Genomic DNA, 19,177 nt, shown 5'->3' on the forward strand with positions numbered 1-19,177 from the left:
AGGTCCCAGTACTGCGGCGTGACAAAGGCCCTCTCCCCCTTAAGGCGTAGTCAGTGGTGGGGACACAGGCAGGGCAGTGAGCTGAGCCTACATCAGTCCCACACAGGAAGACTAGATCTACAGGATGGTCCAGACACTTCAGAAACCTTGTTTAATGCCCACTCCCCTCCAGGAGCTAGCGGCTCACACAGCTGTGACACAAGGCAAACAGGACAATTTCCCTATGGATCTCTGTGTTATTCACAGTGTGTGTGTGTGTGTGTGTGTGTGTGTGTGTGTGTGTGTGTGTGTGCGCGCGCGCGCGCGCGCGCACGCACGCACGCACGCACGCGTGCACACAAGCTCAAGTGTGCTGGTCCATGTGGGCACGGAAAGGTTAAAAGACAACTTGTGTGTTTCTCCTGCCATGTGTCTTCTGGGAACTGAACTCAGGTTTGGCATCAGGTTTAGCCTTGCCCACTGAGCATTCTGGCCCCTAAGGGTCAGGGTGGAAACTGCTGTCTCTGGCTCATCGTACAAATCTGTCCAGTGCAGATGGATGGGCTCCAGGCTTGGCCTTATCTTGCTTCTTCTTCTGCTGTTGCTCAAGGCTCTGCCGGACTTTGTCCTGGGGACAGAGTGGGGAGGCAGCGTAAGGCACAGCAAGAGCTGGCTGATTCAGGCTCGAGGCTGACGCCTGGCCCCGAGTTTACATACCCTGTGCTCCTGGTCCATGACCTTCTTCTTCCTCTTCACCAGGCTCGCTGTAGAGCTTCGGCCCTTCTGCTTTGCCTTGGGTTGGAAGGCAGCCTTAGCGTCAGGATCGTAGCCCTGACATGGGACATGAGGGAAGTCAACAGCAGTCCCAGTGACCCGGCAGCACCTACATCCTGTGCTGCATTCACACTGGGGTGGGACAGAGGCAAGGGCTGGACACTGGGTGGGGAGGAAGGCCGCGCAGCAGGCAGCTCCATACCAGCCTCTCTATCCGCTCCTTCTTCTGCTGCTCCAGAGTGGTCACATCTACCTCTGCCAGGGCTCGGGGGTCCAAACAGATGAGCTCTGCGGGTACCTGGAGCATCACAGGACAGCAATGTGTAAGGAGCCACAGGGAGGTGACACAGAAAGGAGTGGGAGCCAAGGAGGGCAGCTCCAGCACAGCTCACCTTCTCCAGCAGGGCCTTCACCTCCCACTCCTGGCGCTGCTTCCGGCTCCGGTATGGGTTACTCTCCAAACCGTCAAAGTTGGGCTCAGCAGCCCCTGAGGGAGGGAGTGAGGGAGGGATGGACGGAAGAGGAACATGGAACTGAACCCAGTCCTGTTATCCTGGACTGACTGGCCTGTTGCCCCTCCCTAGCTATCTCCAACCCGTGCATGCTTCTAGTCCTGTCGGGCCACTCACCAGGGACCAGCATGCTGGTGATGCCTCCACTGTGCCCCACCCCCAACACATCTTCAAAGGGGCAGAACTGGAGTCCATGCACATTGCCCGAGAGCCTGTGGGTGAGGTAGGGCTGCTCCAGGGAGGGTGGGCTGCCTTTGCCCTGCCCTGCCCATATGTTGACCACGTCACCCATTCCCGCAACTAATAGTCCCCGCTGGGAAAAGGCCAGGTGCCCTGCTCCCTGCGGTAAGGTCCGGGAACTCAGGGGCTGGAATGTCCCTCGCAAGTCAAAGATCTTCAGCTGATGGTCCAGACCAGAGGTGGCCATGTACCTGTGGGAGATGGGCCAATTAATCCCCAGCAGGAACTGACTGGAGCCTGCAAAGTCCAAGGTACCTACTCTGGCCAAGAAGGGAGACTAGCACTGCTCTCCACACTGCTGCGCCCCACACAGCCTACCCCGTGGTCTCCGTTGCTTGTTACTTGCCTGTTTTGAGACCATCTCACTAGAGAGCCCTGAACTCAGAGATCAGGCCACCTGTACCTCCCGAAGGCTGAGATTAAGGGTGTGTGCCCCACTGTATCCAAGGCCAGAAAAGAAACCTGGTGAGGAAATGACTGAGACAGGCATCACATCAGGCCTGTTTGTTTTGAGGTTTTGATGTGGTTGGGGGGAGGGAAGATTGAACTCAGGACCTCATGCCTGCCAGTCAGTTCTACCCTTTACTTCCACCCAAGCCTATCTGGTAACTGCTTCCAAATCTAAGGGCACTGCACTGCTCCCAAGTCTCAGCTCTGCAGAACACACGCCAGTCTGCACCTAAGCGACATCCTACTTCAGAAGGCAGCATGGTGGCCCAATAAAGGTGCCAAGTATTTAGAGAGAGGCCTTCCCTAGCAAGAAGCCAAGCTGTGCAGCAGACCAGCTGTGGACAGCTATGAAAGCAGAAGTCTGTCTTCAGGGCTGGAGGGATACAGAAGAGGCAAAGGGCTGTGAGGGTTTCCTGGAGTCAGCGCCAAGCATCTCTCCAGCAGTGATGTAACAGTGAAGACCATGTATCTCAAGAAAATCTCCCCCGGTGTACATGTGTACACGGTAGCACACACCTTAAACCCAGCCAGGCAGCGGCAGAGGCAGAGACCTGCTCTACAGAGGGAGTTCCAGGGTTACACAAAGGTGCCCAGCAACCCTGTTTCAAATAAAAAGAGGGGGGAAAACCCTCCTAGAAAGTAGCAGAGTCAGCACGCAGAGTGTGCACCGCCTGGCCAAATCCCTGAGCACAAGCTACTTCCTGTCAGAGGCTAAGAGGGGAGCTACAGTTGATGAGCTTTGCCAAGGGGCCAAGGAGTCTCCTGCCTTGACCTTGGATCCAAGGTGACAGAGCTTGGTAGAGTCCCAGCAGGACAAAAAGGCCACTGATCGAGGCATCCAGAACTTTCAGGACTGTGGTGCTATCCAGGCAATGAAGCCCCAGGCAGGAGAGTTGTGGACCCAAACAGGGTGAGCCACAGATCGGGTCTACTGGCCACTGAGGCACAGGCATGCTTCCCTACTCTCCAGAGCCAAGCTGGCATGCAGGGAGAACGGGCAGAATCAAATGACTTGTTCACAAAGACGGCGATGGCAGCCAAAGCCATCTCAGCATCTCAAAATCTTTCGCTTTTTTCAAAGTGGGTAACTTGGGCTTTCCCTACCCACCTTCTTTACTGGTTTGTTTCCGTTTAAAAAGAAAAAGTTGCAATGATGCAAAAATGTAACCTAGAAAATCCCTGATCATCAGTGAAGGGGAAGTAGTTTGTGGGAAATTCCTCTGGAAACAGCACAGTCATGCCATGCAGAGCTGCAGCACCATGCCTGTCAGGAGAGCACACAGACAGCGCCATGCCTGTCAGGACAGGGCACTGACAGCACAAGTTCCCAGAGGTACAAGGCAAGGCAGGACTTCAGAGGTAGTCAGAAACAAGATCAAGAGTGAAAAGCCACCAGGGCCAGGAGTTGGTAGCCCACACCTTTAATCCCAGCACTCAAAGCAGAGGCAGGCGGATCTCTGAGTTGAAGGGCCAGCCTGGTCTATAGAGTGCGTTCCAGGACAACCAGGGCCACATAGAGAAACCCTGTCTCAAAAAACAAAAAACCAAAAGAGTGATCCCACCAGCCCAGACGCAGAGAGCACTGAGAGATGCTGGTTCTTAGACTCAGTTTCAGTATGTAGTGCAGACTGGCCTTGAGCTTCCCTTCCCCTGCCTCAGCCTCCTGGGTGCTGGGGTTAAAGTGTATACTGCAGCTGCTGCTCAACCCATCAGAAAGAAGGCACTGTGGCCGGATTCCTTACCCCAGAGTCCCAGTGTTCAGGAGGCTGGTGCAGGAGGCTCGCTACATGTTCCGGGCCGGCTTAAACACGGCACACTCAAACTGTTTGAACAGCGATTTAATGCACAGTTCGCGTGCAGAACTGGGACACAGGTCCCCCTCGTCTAAGATGTCAGCTTTGATACAGCTGGGTGGTAGGTTGGGGTGGGAGTCTGTTGTCCCTGAGGGAGGACCCTGAGGGAGGACCCTGAGGGAGGACCCTGAGGGAGGACCCTGAGGGAGGACCCTGAGGGAGGACCGATGTTCCCTGTGACCTAGCTGCTCCCCTCCACCTCACGGGACACCCTTGGCAGGCTAGGTTCTGGGCTGAGCTGGGGCCGTGAGCATGAATCCCTGAATCTTCTTCCCTCATGTGGCTACAGAGTTGAGTTTAGGTTAGAGAATTTTTTGTGTAAGAGAACAGGAGAGAAGGTGCTTCGGGGAAGAAGTGACACGGCAAATGACGGGCCCAGCAAAAGGGACGAGACATCGAGTCACGGGACAGAGGCACCACCTTGGAAGGTGCTTCTGGGAAGCACTCTATACCCCTGCACATGGCGTGCACCAAACTAGACCCACACCTCTCTCAGGATCACACGGGTTCTGTAACACACCCACACTATAGGCAGCTGGTTGGCTGCAACATAAGGCCACACACGTGACTGGATGCCCTCTGTGCTCCTACAGGCGAGGGTCATCCACCTTTCTGCCCAGCTGTGCCCAATACCACCTCCCCAAGCACGTGACTTACGTGCCTGTAGAATCCACTCCCACAGCCCGCACCCCGCCACGGTGACACAGAATCTTCGCCAGTGGCTCCTTCATAGCTGGACTCCATAAAGACACTGTGCCTGAAAGACCGAGGACACTCCAGGTCACTGCTGCAGAGCCAGCCCGGGGCTCTTGAGGCTTTGGACTCAGGACACAGCATGAAGGCTTCCACGGACCTGGGCAGCTGGGGTGCAGCTCAGGGGAGCAGTCTCCCATGGACAAAGCCCTGGGTTCAGTTCCCAGCCCCACGAAACGCATTAACGCGTTAGTAGAGGGTCAGGAGGGGACGAGAGAAACAGGCTGGCCAGGAAAATCCGGGAACTGACCATTACTGTGTCCGAGGTGGATAACAGCATTGTAGGGGTTCTGAGCCATGACATTGAGCCGTCCAGCCCGCGCATTCAGAGCTGTCACGATCTTCCCCACTGACACATCCAGGTAGGTCAGAAACCCTGTCTCTGACTGAGAGAGAAAACGAGATGTCAGGCTGTCCTCTCTTCCTTCTACGGGTCCTAAGGGAGAACGGTCCTCCCACGGGCCACCACCGGGCTGGGCCCTCAGCTCCACGACCACTCACAGCGGTGGCCAGGAGGAAATGGAAGGGGAGGAATTCAAGCCGGGTCACTCGGTCACAGCGGCGGATGCAGTGGAGCTCGATGCCTTGGTTGTCGTAGATGTAAAGCCAGCGGTTCTGGGCAACTGCGAGCAGAGCCTCGGAATGGAGAAAGCTGGGTAGAAAGGAGGGCTGGTTTCATGGGAGGCAGGACCACAGGGCACCATCCTTTAGGGAACGGGCTGGCTCACTCCCATCAACCGCCAACAGAGGAAGCACTGACTGGATGTCCCGCACCGCTTCCGTGACGTTGATCTCACACATGAGCTTCTTTGTCACCCAATCCAGGGCAGCCACGTGACCCCGACGCCCTCCTAAAGCCAGGTGTCTGTTGGAGGTGAAGCAGAAGCAGTGTTAGTGCAGGGGGCACATGACCCAGACTGGAATAATTCAGCCAGACCTGACACAGCCCCTCGGCAGACGGGAGGAAGCCAGCGCACTGCTGCAGACAGCGCGACCAGACCCAACTGTGTAACTGAAGAAGGCACAGGTCGTGTACCTGAGGAGACACAGCCAGATCTTAGTTCAAGAGTCACAGAAGAGGCCAGGGAAATGGCTCAGTCAGTAGAGTGCTTGCCACAAAACTATAACGGCCTGAGCCTGAATCCCTGACACACATGTAATCCCAGTGACAGGGAGAGCAAGGCGGGCAGATCTTGCTGGACATCTGTTCATGAGGAACCGGCTCAAAAGTACGGGGGACACTTGCTGCTCCCGTGAGAAGGCTGGGTTCTGTTCCCAGCACCCAAATAGTGGCTCGCGAGCGTCAGTCACTCCAGATCCCGGAGATCTGGCGCCCTCTTCTGGCTTGAAAAATAAAGAGGCACATCCAGAAGACGCAGCGGCTGAAGGTATTTCTGTACCAGTCCAGTGACCTGAGTTCGAACTCCCTAACCCACATGAAGGCAGATGGAGAAAATGACTATCTTTGAGCTGACCACACACACTGCCTCGTGGGCTCGCACAACCACAATGGTACACACACCAACGACAAAAAGCAGGGAAAAAATGAAAAGTGGCACGTGACGATGCCACGTTGGCCTCTGGTGATCACAAGCACACGCGCTCATCTGCAGGCACACCAGCCAACACATGAACACTCACGCTCGCACATACACAATAAAGTCACTGGCAGCTGAGGGGCTGAGGGTGGGTGTAGCTCAATAGTCAAGTGTGTGTGCATGTGTACGTGTGTGTGTGTGTGAGTGTGCGTGTGCGCGCTCTACAGGCTCACACAAGATCATGAATTTCATAGCCAGAACCACCAAAAAGACTCAGCCTCTTCCAGCTCTTGCTGTGACGATTCCCTACATCACCTTCTGAGGTTACATCACCTCAGAAGCCAAAGTTAACCTAACTTCTTCCCTTAGGAAGGGGCGGCGGGGTAGCACGGGAGAGGGGCAACACAGAGAGATAGCCCAGCTAGGCATGTACACATCTGTGTCCAGCACATGCCTATAACCCCAGCCCAAAGGGAAAGGAAAGGAGGGTGACCCCAGGGGACTTGGAGGGGGACTTGCTGGCTTCCAGGTTCATAGATCACAAGCCGTTCTGGGCCTCTTCTGGCCTCTAGGTATGCACACGTGCACACAGGCAGATAATTAAGTCCTTTCTTAGAGAATAGAGCCTCCGGAGCTCAACCTTACCTCCCAGTTCGAGAGTAGTTCAGTCTGTAGGGTCCAAACTGCCTCAGATTCAGGTCAAAGTGCTGGCAAGGGTCAAAATTAACCATGAAAAACTGAACTCGCCCCACCCGGTCTCCTGGGCCCCTCCTCTTCCCGCTCGGGCTCACCTTGGCAGCACTAGAGATGTCCACAGCCTCCACGATGTCTGTCTGCAGTATTTTTGCTGTGTCTTCCCCATCTTCTCCTACCAGAAACCTGAAAGGCGGTTAGGGTGGCGATGGTGACACTCCCCACCATGGAAGCGGGCATACAAACATAAAAACACCAACACAAAGTTCCAGAAAGACAGGACGAGGGAAAACCCAAGTCGGGGTCCACTCACCCAGGTTCCTCTGCAAGCAGCAGCTCAGCGCGGGCAGCTCTGACGCTCGCCTCTTCCTCCTGTGCTTCAGCCTTCTCCAGTTGGCTTTGGGTTTTAGGCTTCGAATGCGGGAGCTGCGGTATTGATGACAGGGTTGGAAGAACCGAAGAGCATGTTGCGGGGGAGGGGGAGGTCCTGGGAAAGACACTGGAAAAGCCGCCACCGCCCGCGGTTCCTTACCTTTTTGGACTTGTCAATACGGCAGAACTTCCTGGCCACCTCCAGGGGGGCGGGGACAGGTCCTGGGAACGGGTCCTGAGCCTATCGAGGGGCAGGGAGGTAAGAGGCAGGTTCTGATGGACCCGGTTCCTCTCGTTCTCAGGGGGCGACCTGCACCGCCACCCTGTCAATCCCGGGCTCACCCCAGACAGGGTCCTCTGCGGCTTCTTCCAGTCTGAGGCGTTCTTTGGGATCGGGGGCTTCTTGGAGAACCGAGGCTTCTGGGCGATGCGCGCGCTCTGGGACCTCGGGGGTCGCGGCTCCCCAGTCCTCGCCTTCTTCCGTGGCGGCCCCGGAGAGGCGCCGGCGGCGGACGGGGTGGGCTCCTCCTCCCAGTAGCGCCGCGGTTTCTAAGGGGCAGAGGAGAAGCCCTCGCACGCGCAGCCCGAGCCGGGCCCCGGGGCGCGGACGCCTCCCACCAAAACTACCTTCCTCTTGGCCTGAGGCTTGTCTTTCTTGGGTGGGTCACCCCTACCCGGCTTGGGGGCTGTCTCCATCCCGACGACGGAACGACGATCCACGTGCAAAACTCCTTTCAGTCTTCCCAAGGCCTGCGAGGAAACTTCCGGAAGTCCCCGAGACTTCATCCAATCATCGCCGTAAGGGCGTCTGAAGCCTCTGGCGCCATGTTGAGAGAGGGCACGCCCCTGAGAGCCGGATAGGCTCGCTAACAAAGCAAATTCTAACCAAATAAAGATTTAAAAAAAGTCTAGGTCCAAAATCCTGGTGGTGATAAGCTTTTACTTTCCATATTAAATGCTCTGTCTTGCCCAAAATCTCTCGAGTCCAGTCTTTTAAGTAGAACAAGCCTCACACAAGTCAGAACTACACGTCCCGGCATGTGTCAGAATGTAACTTCCGGCGCCGTCTTTTTTCCCCCGGCATGCCTTGTTTATTTCCGGGTTTATGAATACAGAGGGCAGAGCGTGAAAAGGTTAGGGTTTGGATTTAGGGGGGTGTCTCTTCTTTTCGCTCTCTAATGCCTAGGGAGTGACTATTCTGGACGTAGAGAGTCCACGGTAGCTCGTGCTGTCCTTCTGCAGGGCCAGGAAGGGGAGCTCAGGTGCTTTTCAGAGCTTGAGACCCAGCGACCCCCGCCCAGGAGGCTTTCTCCTTCACCATGGCCGAACTGATCCAAAAGAAGCTGCAGGGAGAGGTAGAGAAATATCAACAGCTGCAGAAGGGTAAGAGAGCGGAGCTGGTGTGGTCTTGTCCCTGTCCACTCTCAACTCTGATGAGGCGTCGTGCCCCATCAGAGGGTAGGAAGGGGGGATATTGTGTGCAGCGAACTCGGTATCCTCTCTTTCTTCCTCGCAACCATTCTCCCCAGAATTGTGCGGTTCCGGGCCCATTTGATGTTTCTAATCGTGTATTTCCTCTCACCATCCCAGACTTGAGTAAATCCATGTCAGGGAGGCAGAAGCTTGAAGCCCAGCTAACGGAAAATAACATTGTGAAGGAGGTGAGGGTGGGACGCTGGGGGAGGGGGGGAAGGGCGAGGAGGGACTTCCCTGGGCACTGTTATGTCATACACCGCCCCATCCCCTCTTCAGGAACTGGCCTTGCTGGATGGATCCAACGTGGTCTTTAAGCTTCTGGGACCCGTGCTTGTCAAACAGGAGCTGGGGGAGGCTCGGGCCACAGTGGGGAAGAGGCTAGACTACATCACAGCGGAAATGTAAGTGCAGCAGCTGGCCTTTTCAGTGCAGAAATGTTGAGCCCGTGCTGGATAGTTCTATATCTATAGCAACGCCCGCCTAGCCACTTCCATAAAGTGGCTGCCCTGGAACTCGCTGTGTAGACCGTGCTAGCCTGTGGTAGATGCACCAGCTGCTGCCTCCCAAGGGATGGAAGCATGTGCCACCATTCCTGGCCTTTCTTTTCGTGTTACATTTGGGCCTGGCCCATATTAGTCAAAGGATAACCTGTGGGAATGTTCTCCCTACTGTAGGGTTCTTCTGTAGCTTGAATTCAGGTGCCAGCCTTGAAGGACAACAGCCCTACCTAACTGATCCATCTCACCAGCCAGTTCTTCCCCTTAGCGCCCTCCCCGCTTTCTGTCCCACAAACCTCAAATGTTCCACCAGTTTCCCTTTATTCCAGAACGTTGAGCCCTCACTGATTTCTCCTTTCTGCCTGCCTCTCTTTTCCTTCTCAGTAAGCGCTACGAATCGCAGCTTCGGGACCTCGAAAGGCAGTCAGAGCAACAGAGGGAAACCCTTGCTCAGTTGCAGCAGGAGTTCCAGCGGGCCCAGAACGCAAAGGCTCCCGGGAAAGCCTGACCCCGTGGGAGGGGGAGGGGGCTGGGGAGGGAGGGATGAGGCTAACCCTGAGTCAATAAAATGTAAACAGAACCAAACCTACTTTCTTTCTAGCCAGTCTTTATTCACAGTCCTTAACTTCTCTGTACGCTTTACACCTCCGGGACTCACATTCCTGTGACTGAAATCTCTAGCTGGATTCTCCCGTGGCTGAGAACTGAACCTAGGGTGTTGCCTGTGTGCCCTCAGTTTCAAAACTTGAGTCTGAAATGTCTCAAGCTATTTCTTTTTTTTTTTTTTTTCTTTTTTTTCGGAGCTGGGGACCGAACCCAGGGCCTTGCGCTTGCTAGGCAAGTGCTCTACCACTGAGCTAAATCCCCAACCCCTACTATTTCTTGCTCATATATACAACCCTTTGGCTTCCCTTATGTTGGTGGGCGCAACCCGGGGACACCGGAGTAGACACTGTCTACAGCACAGCATGTCATTGCCACAGAACTCAGTTCTCTGGCCTGAGAGCCCAGGATATGACCCGGTCATTCGCTGTGAACACTTGTCCCGGAGCAGCCCTAGGTTACCTGATTTCCTCTGTCTTCTTAGGATTGGTTAGCATGTAACTTTTAACTAATCTGAAATTCCTTCAAAATTCTTTTTTTTTAAAATTTATTTATTATATATAAATACACGGTCGCTGTCCTCAGACACACCAGAAAAGAGCGTCAGATCCCATGGTTGTGAGCCACCCTGTGGTTGTTGGGAATTGAACTCAGGACCTCTGGAAGAGCAGTCAGTGCTCTTAACCGTTGAGCCATCTCTCCAGTCCTCCTTCCAAATTCTTACGTCACTTCCACATAGCTGTTATTGGGTTTCTTTGCCCTAAATTATTTCCTATAGATCTACCCGAGAGATAACTGTCATTCAGGAGCTCCTGCTTCTGAGGGTCTTTGACAAGAGAAACGGGAATGTATAAAGGAGCCAGGAGTGAAGGAATCCCTGGGTCTCCTTTCACCAGTATCTCCTTCTCGGGTCCGAGGATGGGGCCCAGGGCCTCACGCATCCCACCATGCCCTTTGCCACTGAGCTATACCAGGTACCTCCTGGGAGCAGAATCACTACTCCCCACCCACTCCCCAGCTCCGCACACTGAAGGACAGGAACAGGATTCAGGTAGTGTTTTGGTTTATTCTCTTAGTGTTATCACAGTGGCAAGAACCCCCAAAGCGGGACAAGAAACCCCCAACAGAACCTCTTGTCACTGCCCTCTGCTCTGGGCTCAGCCTCTAGGCCTTCCCTTGGCCCGTCACAGGCTGTCACGTGGCAGTGGCTAATACTCTTTCCAGCACAGATGGCGTGCCACGTTCCCCAGAGGAGGAAGCTATATGCAGTTATCCAACTTGGTTACATGATCACCAGTCCCACGGGGCCGGCTTTTTCGCAGTGGTTTCGTAAACAGGTGACTTTACTGTACCAGGGTGGCTGGCCGCCTTTTGGGATTTCTGCTCGGGTAGAAGGGCCACCCTGTGTGGCTGCTCACTCCTGGTATGAGTTGCTATGTAAACCAACAGGACTTCATCCTCAGAACAGTGCCCGTGCAATCTTCCTCCCTGTGGCCTTGATCCTGGGAAAGGAGCCCCCTCCTCCCTCGCTCGGAGGAGTTCCTGAGGCCGAGGGGCCGCTGTGAGAACCCGAGGTGGCAGCAGATGGTCTTCTCCGCTGCCGCAGGAGGAAGTCGTGAGATGCGCCGTCCATGGCATAGAAGACGTTAGCCGAGTGTGGGATGGTCAGCTCTGTGGGTTCAGAAGAGGGAGTGAAGCATTCACGAGTGTCAGCTACGAGGGCCTCCCTTCAGTGTGCCTTCCCTCCAGCCTGTTCACCTCGATCCCCGGGTAGCAGCTGCACCAGCTCAAACTCTGAAGCCACAGCAGAATCACGATTGTTTTTCTTAAGGACGCGGCTAATAACACTTGGGGCCTTGTCCTGGCTTGTCACCTTGCCGAAGAGACCAAATGAACAATAAAAAAGCCGGGCAGTCATGGCGCATGCCTTTAAATCTCAGCGCTTGGGAGGCAGAGGCAGGGAGGGAGAATCTCTGAGTTTGAGGCCAGCCTGGTCTACAGAGTGAGTTCCAAGATAGCCAGAGCTACACAGTGAGACCCTGTCTTGGGGGTCAGTGGGGGGGAGGGGAACAATAAATATACCATGATGACCTGTTTCCTATCCTTTTAGCCCAACCAAAAAAGGTCACCTGTGTCTAATCGTTTAAAATAAATAAGACACAGGCGGTGGTGGCCTGTGCTTTAAATCCCAGCAATTGGGAGGCAGAGGCAGGCAGATCTCTGAGTTCAAGGCCAGCCTGGTCTACAGAATGAGCTCCAGGACAGCCAGGACGGCACAGAGAAATCCAGTCTTGGAAAAAAATAAATAAACAAGAAACCCAATATAGTGGCTGCCAGTGCCCCATCAGCCGGCCCACATGGTTCCCAGAGCAACAGCTCCTGGAAACTCAGGGTGGGGCCTGCTAATGCACAGTTGCATCAAACAACGGCCTGAGTCCCATGAAACTACAGTTGAGCCCTTCTGGCTACCCAAACCCAAGACTAATGCCTAACAAGGTAAGGTCCTTCCCACCCTGCCCAGCCCCAGGCTCCCTCACCAGGATGCTCTTGTAGACGCTGCCATCCTCCCCAAGCTCCATCTGGACTCGGATGATTCGGCAATCAGAGGACCCTGGCCCAGATACCCCGCCCCCACATCCAGCACTCCTAGAGGCCCCCTCTCCTGTGCCCCCACTCAACGGAGACCCGCAGGAGGCTGAGCGTCGGTGACCCCGAGAAGGCCTAGGGGAGGAGGCTGGAGGAGAGAGGTGGCCAGGGTCAGCAGGGCTGTGCAGGGAGGGGCTGCTTTCCAGGGCAGAGTCCAGAGATGAGACAGACGGCCACTTCATGTGCTAGGGGCAAACAGGTGAGGTCATGAACGTTGAGAGGCAGAAGAGAAAAGTCCTGATGGGGTCAGACACAAGAGCAGGCTCACCTGGGCGAGGCGAGTCAGCAGAGGGGCCGGGGTTCCTGGCACCTCATCTCCCCCCACAGTGGGCCGATCCCAGGACACAAGCGGAGTGGGGCCTCCAACGGAGCCCAGAACTCTGCAGAGGCAAGAAATCAGACAGTGACAGGGGAAGTGGCAAGTCCCTGCCCGTGAAACCGGCTCCCAGCTAGCCAGTTGTGTCCTCACTCCGTCCACTGTGTGATGACTAGTGCTGGCCGAAGCGTCCTTGCCGCGGGGGAATCAATGGTACCAGATGGCTCCACTTCACAGGATACACGGTGACTGGACAGGGCAGCCATAGGCAGAGAGGTCAGGGCGTGCCACCAATACACACACCCGCCCCCACCCCCGAGCCAGAGTCCTAGAACCCAACCACCAGACCCAGCCAGTCACCTCTGAGCTTCAGTTAATGGCTGGAGGCCCTGGAGCCATTGCTGGATATCAGGGTTAGGTCGGAGGTCATAGCCACGACATTCGTTCTGGAGGCGCAGCAGCTCAGAAAGGACAGCAAACTCCTGGGAAGGAGGCCTCAGACTGCAGGAGCCAAAACTCAGGGCCCCTGACTTCACCACCCTTACCCACACCCCATCCCCGGGACACACACACACACACACACACACACACACACACACACACACACACACAGATCCACCACCCAGCCCTGAGCCCCCACATTCTTCTCACCTTCCTCCGCTTGTCAAAATTGATGTAGCCATTCTGCAAGGGCAGTGGGAGAGGGATAAAGGCCTAATCCTGCTCGCTCCAGTATCAGAGAGAACACCCCCCTTCCCCAAACACAGCCAGTGCACCAGCCACTCAAACCTTGGCATCGCATCCCTCCTCCCCCTCCCATTCACATCTCAGACCTAAACCCATCTTAACTTGATCCTTTTTTGTTTGTTTTTGAGATGCTCTCACTGTGTAGCCTTGGCTGGTCCTGAACTCACTATGTAGACCAGTCTAGCCTGAAGTCATAGATATCCCTCCCACAACCTGCATCCTGAGTACAGAGATTAAAGGTGTGTGCCAGCATGCTGGGCAAACTAAATCTTTAAAAACAAACAGAGGGGTTGGGGATTTGGCTCAGTGGTAGAGTGCTTGCCTAGGAAGCGCAAGGTCCTGGGTTCAGTCCCCAGCCCCGGAAAAAAAAGAAAAAAAAAAAAAAAAAGAAAGAAAAAAGAAAAAAAAAGATAAAAACAAACAGACAGTGTAGGCAGGCTAGCCTCTCAGTCAGAGAAACCGGCAGCCTCTGAGCCCCAGTACTGAGATTACAGGCGGTACCCAGCTCCACTGGACACTGACAGAGCATCTAATCTAGCTTCTAGATGAAAAAACGGAGCTCACAGTGGGACAAGGAACTTTCTGGTAACCTCCTCGGCATTTCATTCTGTTTACAACGCTGGGGATGGAACATGCCAGGGGGTCACTCACACCAGCTACTCAGTCTTCGTGCATTTAATAAACTGTGTGTGCTGGCGTTGCCAATATGCTGTAAACCCTTGACAAATATGACTGCATTGACAAATGTATCCTTCCCACTAACAGGCCGGCGTCCAGACAGTCGGGCAGATACCGACAGACCACTGAGGACATACAGAGGTTGAACTACTTCCCATGGTAACAGAACCTGACTCGAGAGACTGCACTGTTTCTCCTGCCTGTAGCCTCTCTTTGGAAGGTCGTCTGACTGACCCTAAGGGGCACTTGTTGGATCACCCAGGGGCAGGGGCAGGGGCAGGGGCAGGGGCAGGGGCGCGAGCGCGCGCACACACACACACACACACACACACACACACACACACTGACCTCCAGCTCATCCTTGGAGGCTGCATCCAGCATCACGAGATCCTTCAGGAAGGTTCCCAGGTACGGAACCACACCCTGCAGGCAGAGATCGGGATGTGAGCCCTTCTCTCATTCCCTTCAGGCACAACTGTCTACTCACCTCACCAGGTAAGCCACAACATCCCAGCCCAACTGAGCACTCACCCCACCCCTGGAGCCAGACCTTGGGGCCTTCTTGGAGTGTGGCTCCACAGGGGGCTGCAGCTTTACTTCCTGGGGGTGACAAAACAACGATGATATGGGGGGTGGAGGGAGCAGGGGAGGAGGGAGCTTGGGAGGAGGGAGTTGAGGAGGAGGGGAGGGAGCTGGGGAGGAGGGAGCTGGGAAGGGAGGAGGAGGTGTGGAGGATGGGGAAAGCAAGACTGCCCTCACCTGCATGAGGAGCTCTCTGCTCTGGGAATAATTATCCTCCTCTGAGAAAATCTGACACAGGCTGGAAAAGATTCTGAGGCTGTCCCTAGAGAGGAAGAACAGGCCCTGAGCACAGGCCTGGGTTCGGAAGCTTCTGTGCCCCAGGCCTCAGGCACCTCAGTCCTACCTGGTTGTCTCCCCCCAGGCCGCCCGAAGCCTATGGATAGGGCTGGACTGCAGAGCGGACACAACAGCATACACTGAGGAGAAGTTCCTAAGCAGGCGGCATTCCTGTGAGGACCCGAGCACGCAGAGTCAAGGCTCGAGGGTCCCTCTCTCCTCCACAGAAGAGTCCCCAGGCAGCAGGGCTGTTCCCTCTCACCTCAGCCACACGGATCCACTTCTCCAGGAGCCGGGCCCTCTGTGGGGGTCGGAGTGGCCTCACAGTCACCTCTCTTGGCCCCTCTCCAGTTGGGGTGGCCCCCAGGACAGAGCTAACTACTGCCCCCGCCACCTTGTTGAACTGCGTGACGGTAGCTCGGACAGACGGGCAGAGATGAGAATGTCCTGGCCGGTCTCTGTGACCCCATAGGCCTCCCAAACACTGAGAGGGGATCAGACTGAGAAACAGCTCCTGCAGGGCAGAGGTCATAGGTTAAAATTTAGAGTCAAGCCAGGCAAGTTTCCAGTATCAGGGATCTGAGGCTCTTAAGTGGCCGGGGACCAGTGGGGCCAGAGTTCAAAGGGGACAACAGCCAAGGAGCAAAGGGAAGAGAAGGGTCAGAGAAGCAGAAAAGGGGACTGCACCAGAATTGGAAGCAAGAAAAGGATCTGGAGCCAAGGAGAGGTTAGTGAGGGGGTCAGAGTACGTGGGGTCAAAGGTCAAGGTCTCACCGCATCAAGCAGGGTCAGCTGTTCGGCCAAGTGGTCAGCGAGGAACACCAGGACATCCGTGGGGTCAGCAGGGGAATCGTCAGGAAGGGCCAGGGGCTTAGGAAGGTCGGGGGCCCGGGGGTCCACCCGGGCCCGGAGGTTTCGGATGAGGTCAGCACTGCCCCCCACAACACCCTCCCGTGCTGCATACCCTGTCCGAAGCAAGAAGCTCTCAAGCCGGTCAAGTTGACCCTTGACCTCAGAGCCAAAATCCTCAGGGTGAGAGGCCAGCCAGGTTGAAAGTACAGAGATGGCTACCCTGAGAGAAGGGGAACCAGCCAGGGGTCAGAGGTCCAGCCTCAGCTCCCTCTGAGCAGACTGCGGTTCAGACAGGGCCACTCACCCTGTGGTCCTCTCTAGCTCGCCCGGAGGATGCGATTCGAGGGCTTCCAGCCTGGGAAGGAGGAGAGAGTCTACCTTGCAGCTTTTTCAGCCCCCACCCGGGTGCTGAGAGTTACTCAGAGGGAATCCAGGAGCCTCCTCACCCTTGGCTCCTGACCTGTCAGCCACAAGCCCAAACAGGGCAGGAGTGGAGGTGAAGGCCCGGTGGGTGGCCAGCAAGGCTGGAGTGAACGTCATGTCAGCCCCTGATGTCCTGGCATCCAAGAGGTGTCTGACCAGGGCCTCCAGAGTACCAGCACGGAGCCTTCGGGAGGAGCGAGGCGGAGGCAAGGGGGCCTGGAGAACATGGAGGGTGTCTCACTGATGGTCTCCTCAATCTTACTGCTAAACATCATCTAGGATAGTCCAGATCTAGTTTTTTTTTTTTTTTTTTCTCCACAGTTCAGAGTTCAGACATGGCTTAAATCACACAAGAGTGCTACCAGACCTCCAATCTAGTGCTCTGGCCAAAAAAAAAAAAAAAAAAATCAAATTAAAAACTGAATGTCAGGACCGCAAAGCTTATGATCTCACCGAGGGATCAAGAGGCCTATACTGGCGGCTTGTGACAGTAAAGGTCGCACCATCCTCCTCCTCATCCCAGATTGACACAGAAGCCTGGAGGAGCAAGAAGAGGAAGTGAGTTCCACAGCACCTCCAGTCCCCAGCCATCGTCCCCAGGCCCTGCTCCTCCCTCTGCACCCCTCACCTGCGATGGCAGGGGACAATACCAGCGAGTTCGAGGGGTAGAGGGTACTGGTGACCCCAGGTCTACCCCACCCTGGGGCTCAGACAGCCCCACTAGCCACCTCAGAGCTCCGTTGAAGAGGTTGGAGTCGGGGTTTCAATTGAATGCAGGAACCCCACTTCTGGTCGCCCCCAAATCCCCTTGCCCCCACAGCTGAGCCCAACACAGCAGAAAAGCGGGGTGCAAAGTCACAAGCAGAGCGCCCGAAGAAGCGCAAAGCCAAAGGCGGAGAGACCTGAAGCTGAAACTTCACAAGACCCGCCCTCCCTGACTGAACCAGAGGAGCCCAAATTCCGCAGACTCCCTTCCCCGGATCCCCAATACAGCTTCCACTCAATCTCAGCACTGGGGACCCCCTGAAGGTGGCGGCTCCAATCCCAGTTACAAGAAGGGGAAGTAGGGATGATGGGGGGGTGGGGGCGGTAGACTAAGAGTCATGTGGCCCTAGCCCCTCCCCCGACCGATCCCGAAAAACCAGCCTTGCCAGTCACCCTAACTTTACCAATGTCGGGGCCCAGAAGTCTGAGTCCTCAGGCTCCGATTCTAACTTCTGAACCCTCCTGAAACCCTAAATCCTGCAGCTACAGTCACAACTACTAATCCCTAAGGACGAAGATGACCACGCTCTACCTATCCTGGGATCATCTCTCCAGGTGCCAGAACCTCTTGGCTCGCTGCCCTTTATTGAGCACCAGGGGGTGGGGGAAGAGGCGGTGAAGCCAGAGGCTTCCCTCCCCAATCCTAGAGTCTGAGGAGCCGGTTACTGTGGAAACAAACCCCTCCCAGCCAAACAAAAACGAGGAGGGAGACAGGGACCAAGACACAACTAACTGCCCAGTGGCAGCCGTCAGAGGCAGGTGTGGGCAGAGGGGGCCTGAGCCCCGCAGGCACAGCCATCCTGCCTGCCAGCCAGACATTCCAGGCAGGAACTCGGCAGGTTCCTGCGGGCGGGTTCCGAGTCAGACGGACAGGGCGAACTTCAGAGACACCAGGACCCGCAGCCAGGGGACAGATATCCAGAGAAAGAGCGTGGCGGGGTGAAAGGGAGGCAGGGAGGAAGAGACCGAGGGACCCAGAAACACCAAGAGAAGAGTCTCAGAAATACTTAATGCCTTTCCTCCCGCCACCCGCGTCTCACCTCTTCTTCTTCCTCCTCCTCTTCCTCCTGCCCCCCGCCCACGGCCCGGCCACCTGGGTCCCCACCCTCTTCGGGGTCCCGGCTCCGGAAGCTGCTCAACACGACTCCCCCGGGGGGGTTCGTGTCCAAAAGCAGCCGCAGGGGCCGCGGGAGCATGGCCGAGAGAAGGAATCAGCGGGGTCGGGCCATTGGGGGTGCCTGGGGAGAGACGGGTGGGATTGGGGTGGAGTCAGACGGGCGTGGGGACTTGGGCACGAAGGGACCTGGGTGGGAGTCCCTCAGGAAGGCTGGGGGGGAGGGGAGATACAGGAGTAGGGAAACCCGAGCCCTCGGGGCGTGCTAGGGGTTAGGGGCATAACTACTGCGGAATGGGCAGGGTCACCCGGTGCTCCGGCTCTGACCTGCTCGGGAAGGGTGAGGGGCTGCGCGCGGGTCCCGGGCCTCTGTTCTTGTCGGTCTCTGGCCCTCTACCGAGTCCCCTCCCTGGCTTTTCCGCGATGCCCCCTCCTGCACCCCGCCGGGCTCCCGGGCCCTCCCGCCCTTTCCGCTTCCCCCCTCCCCGCGTCCGCCCGACAGCAGGAGCCAAAAAGGGAAGGAAGTGAGGACAGGAGCCAGGGCTACCGACTAGGGGAGTGCTGGATGCCAGGGGCTGGGACGCAGTCTCCAGGTGCCCCACTCCACTGTCCCCTACTACCCTACTCGGGGATTCCGAAGCCCATGCCTCCCAGCACAGGCAGGCGGGAGGTCAGGGTCCTGTCTCAAGCCTCCACGGGAGGGCAAGTACGGGATTTTAAATCACTTTCTCTAACGAGAGCAGTGAGTGCAGCAACTCCCGAGGGAAGCGCCCTAGTGAGGGCGCGACCCCGTTACTGGGGCCCCAGAATGACACCACCCGCGCCAGCACGAGTGCAGCGGAGCAAATCCGCGCCGAGTTTTCTGAGCCGCCCTTAAGCCCGCCCACTCGCGCGGGGAGGGGGACGGAAGTCGGCTAGTGCGCCACTTCCGGTTTTACTCTGGTCCGTCGCTCCCGGCCTCCGGCTCTCGCGGTGCGCCAGAGCGCACTCAGTTCCTAAGATGGCTGTGTCATCGCCCCGCGTGTGGGAAGACTGGAG

General features: G+C 56.2%; 3 protein-coding genes across 11 annotated transcripts; 1 reads left to right on the top strand and 2 right to left on the bottom strand.

Annotated features, from left to right (window-relative positions):
- Positions 1–128: 128 nt before the first annotated feature.
- Wdr46 (WD repeat domain 46) lies at positions 129–8,027 on the bottom strand. Of its 2 annotated transcripts, none has more exons than XM_063279119.1 (15): positions 7,839–8,027; positions 7,507–7,713; positions 7,325–7,405; positions 7,106–7,218; positions 6,891–6,978; positions 6,745–6,806; positions 5,322–5,426; positions 5,063–5,213; positions 4,812–4,947; positions 4,466–4,565; positions 1,383–1,696; positions 1,146–1,240; positions 956–1,051; positions 697–810; positions 129–607 (listed from the first exon to the last, which is right to left on the bottom strand). In XM_063279119.1, exons 7-15 carry the CDS (start codon positions 5,360–5,362, stop codon positions 509–511), a joined length of 1,146 nt encoding a protein of 381 aa, XP_063135189.1. In that variant the 5' UTR covers positions 5,363–5,426; positions 6,745–6,806; positions 6,891–6,978; positions 7,106–7,218; positions 7,325–7,405; positions 7,507–7,713; positions 7,839–8,027; the 3' UTR covers positions 129–508. The 2 variants fall into 2 exon arrangements, with proteins under 2 accessions (XP_063135189.1, NP_997656.1); NM_212491.2 differs by having other exon boundaries at positions 138–607; positions 7,792–7,910.
- Positions 8,028–8,251: 224 nt separating this feature from the next.
- On the top strand, positions 8,252–9,726 carry Pfdn6 (prefoldin subunit 6). 2 transcript variants are annotated; one of them, NM_001164718.1, is made up of 5 exons: positions 8,252–8,297; positions 8,407–8,547; positions 8,755–8,825; positions 8,917–9,041; positions 9,522–9,726. In NM_001164718.1, the coding sequence occupies exons 2-5, from the start codon at positions 8,484–8,486 to the stop codon at positions 9,643–9,645; spliced, it is 384 nt and encodes a 127-aa protein (NP_001158190.1). In that variant the 5' UTR covers positions 8,252–8,297; positions 8,407–8,483; the 3' UTR covers positions 9,646–9,726. The 2 variants fall into 2 exon arrangements, with proteins under 2 accessions (NP_001158190.1, NP_997671.1); NM_212506.2 differs by having other exon boundaries at positions 8,252–8,547.
- A 1,060-nt stretch (positions 9,727–10,786) lies between these two features.
- Ralgdsl2 (ral guanine nucleotide dissociation stimulator like 2) lies at positions 10,787–18,723 on the bottom strand. Of its 7 annotated transcripts, NM_212547.3 has the most exons (18): positions 18,467–18,543; positions 18,066–18,263; positions 16,714–16,797; positions 16,298–16,476; positions 16,142–16,192; positions 15,760–16,057; positions 15,248–15,499; positions 15,053–15,156; positions 14,887–14,971; positions 14,659–14,727; positions 14,476–14,550; positions 13,354–13,386; positions 13,063–13,184; positions 12,856–12,951; positions 12,655–12,766; positions 12,278–12,571; positions 11,499–11,613; positions 10,787–11,411 (listed from the first exon to the last, which is right to left on the bottom strand). In NM_212547.3, the coding sequence occupies exons 2-18, from the start codon at positions 18,219–18,221 to the stop codon at positions 11,200–11,202; spliced, it is 2,337 nt and encodes a 778-aa protein (NP_997712.1). In that variant the 5' UTR covers positions 18,222–18,263; positions 18,467–18,543; the 3' UTR covers positions 10,787–11,199. The 7 variants fall into 7 exon arrangements, 4 of the variants coding, with proteins under 4 accessions (NP_997712.1, XP_063135093.1, XP_063135094.1 ...); XM_063279023.1 differs by lacking the exon at positions 13,354–13,386 and having other exon boundaries at positions 18,467–18,723; XM_063279024.1 differs by lacking the exons at positions 18,066–18,263; positions 18,467–18,543 and adding an exon at positions 16,889–17,022.
- Between the last annotated feature and the right edge of the window lie 454 nt (positions 18,724–19,177).

Source organism: Rattus norvegicus, chromosome 20 (assembly GCF_036323735.1).
Source record: "Rattus norvegicus strain BN/NHsdMcwi chromosome 20, GRCr8, whole genome shotgun sequence".
Lineage (NCBI taxonomy): Eukaryota > Metazoa > Chordata > Mammalia > Rodentia > Muridae > Rattus > Rattus norvegicus.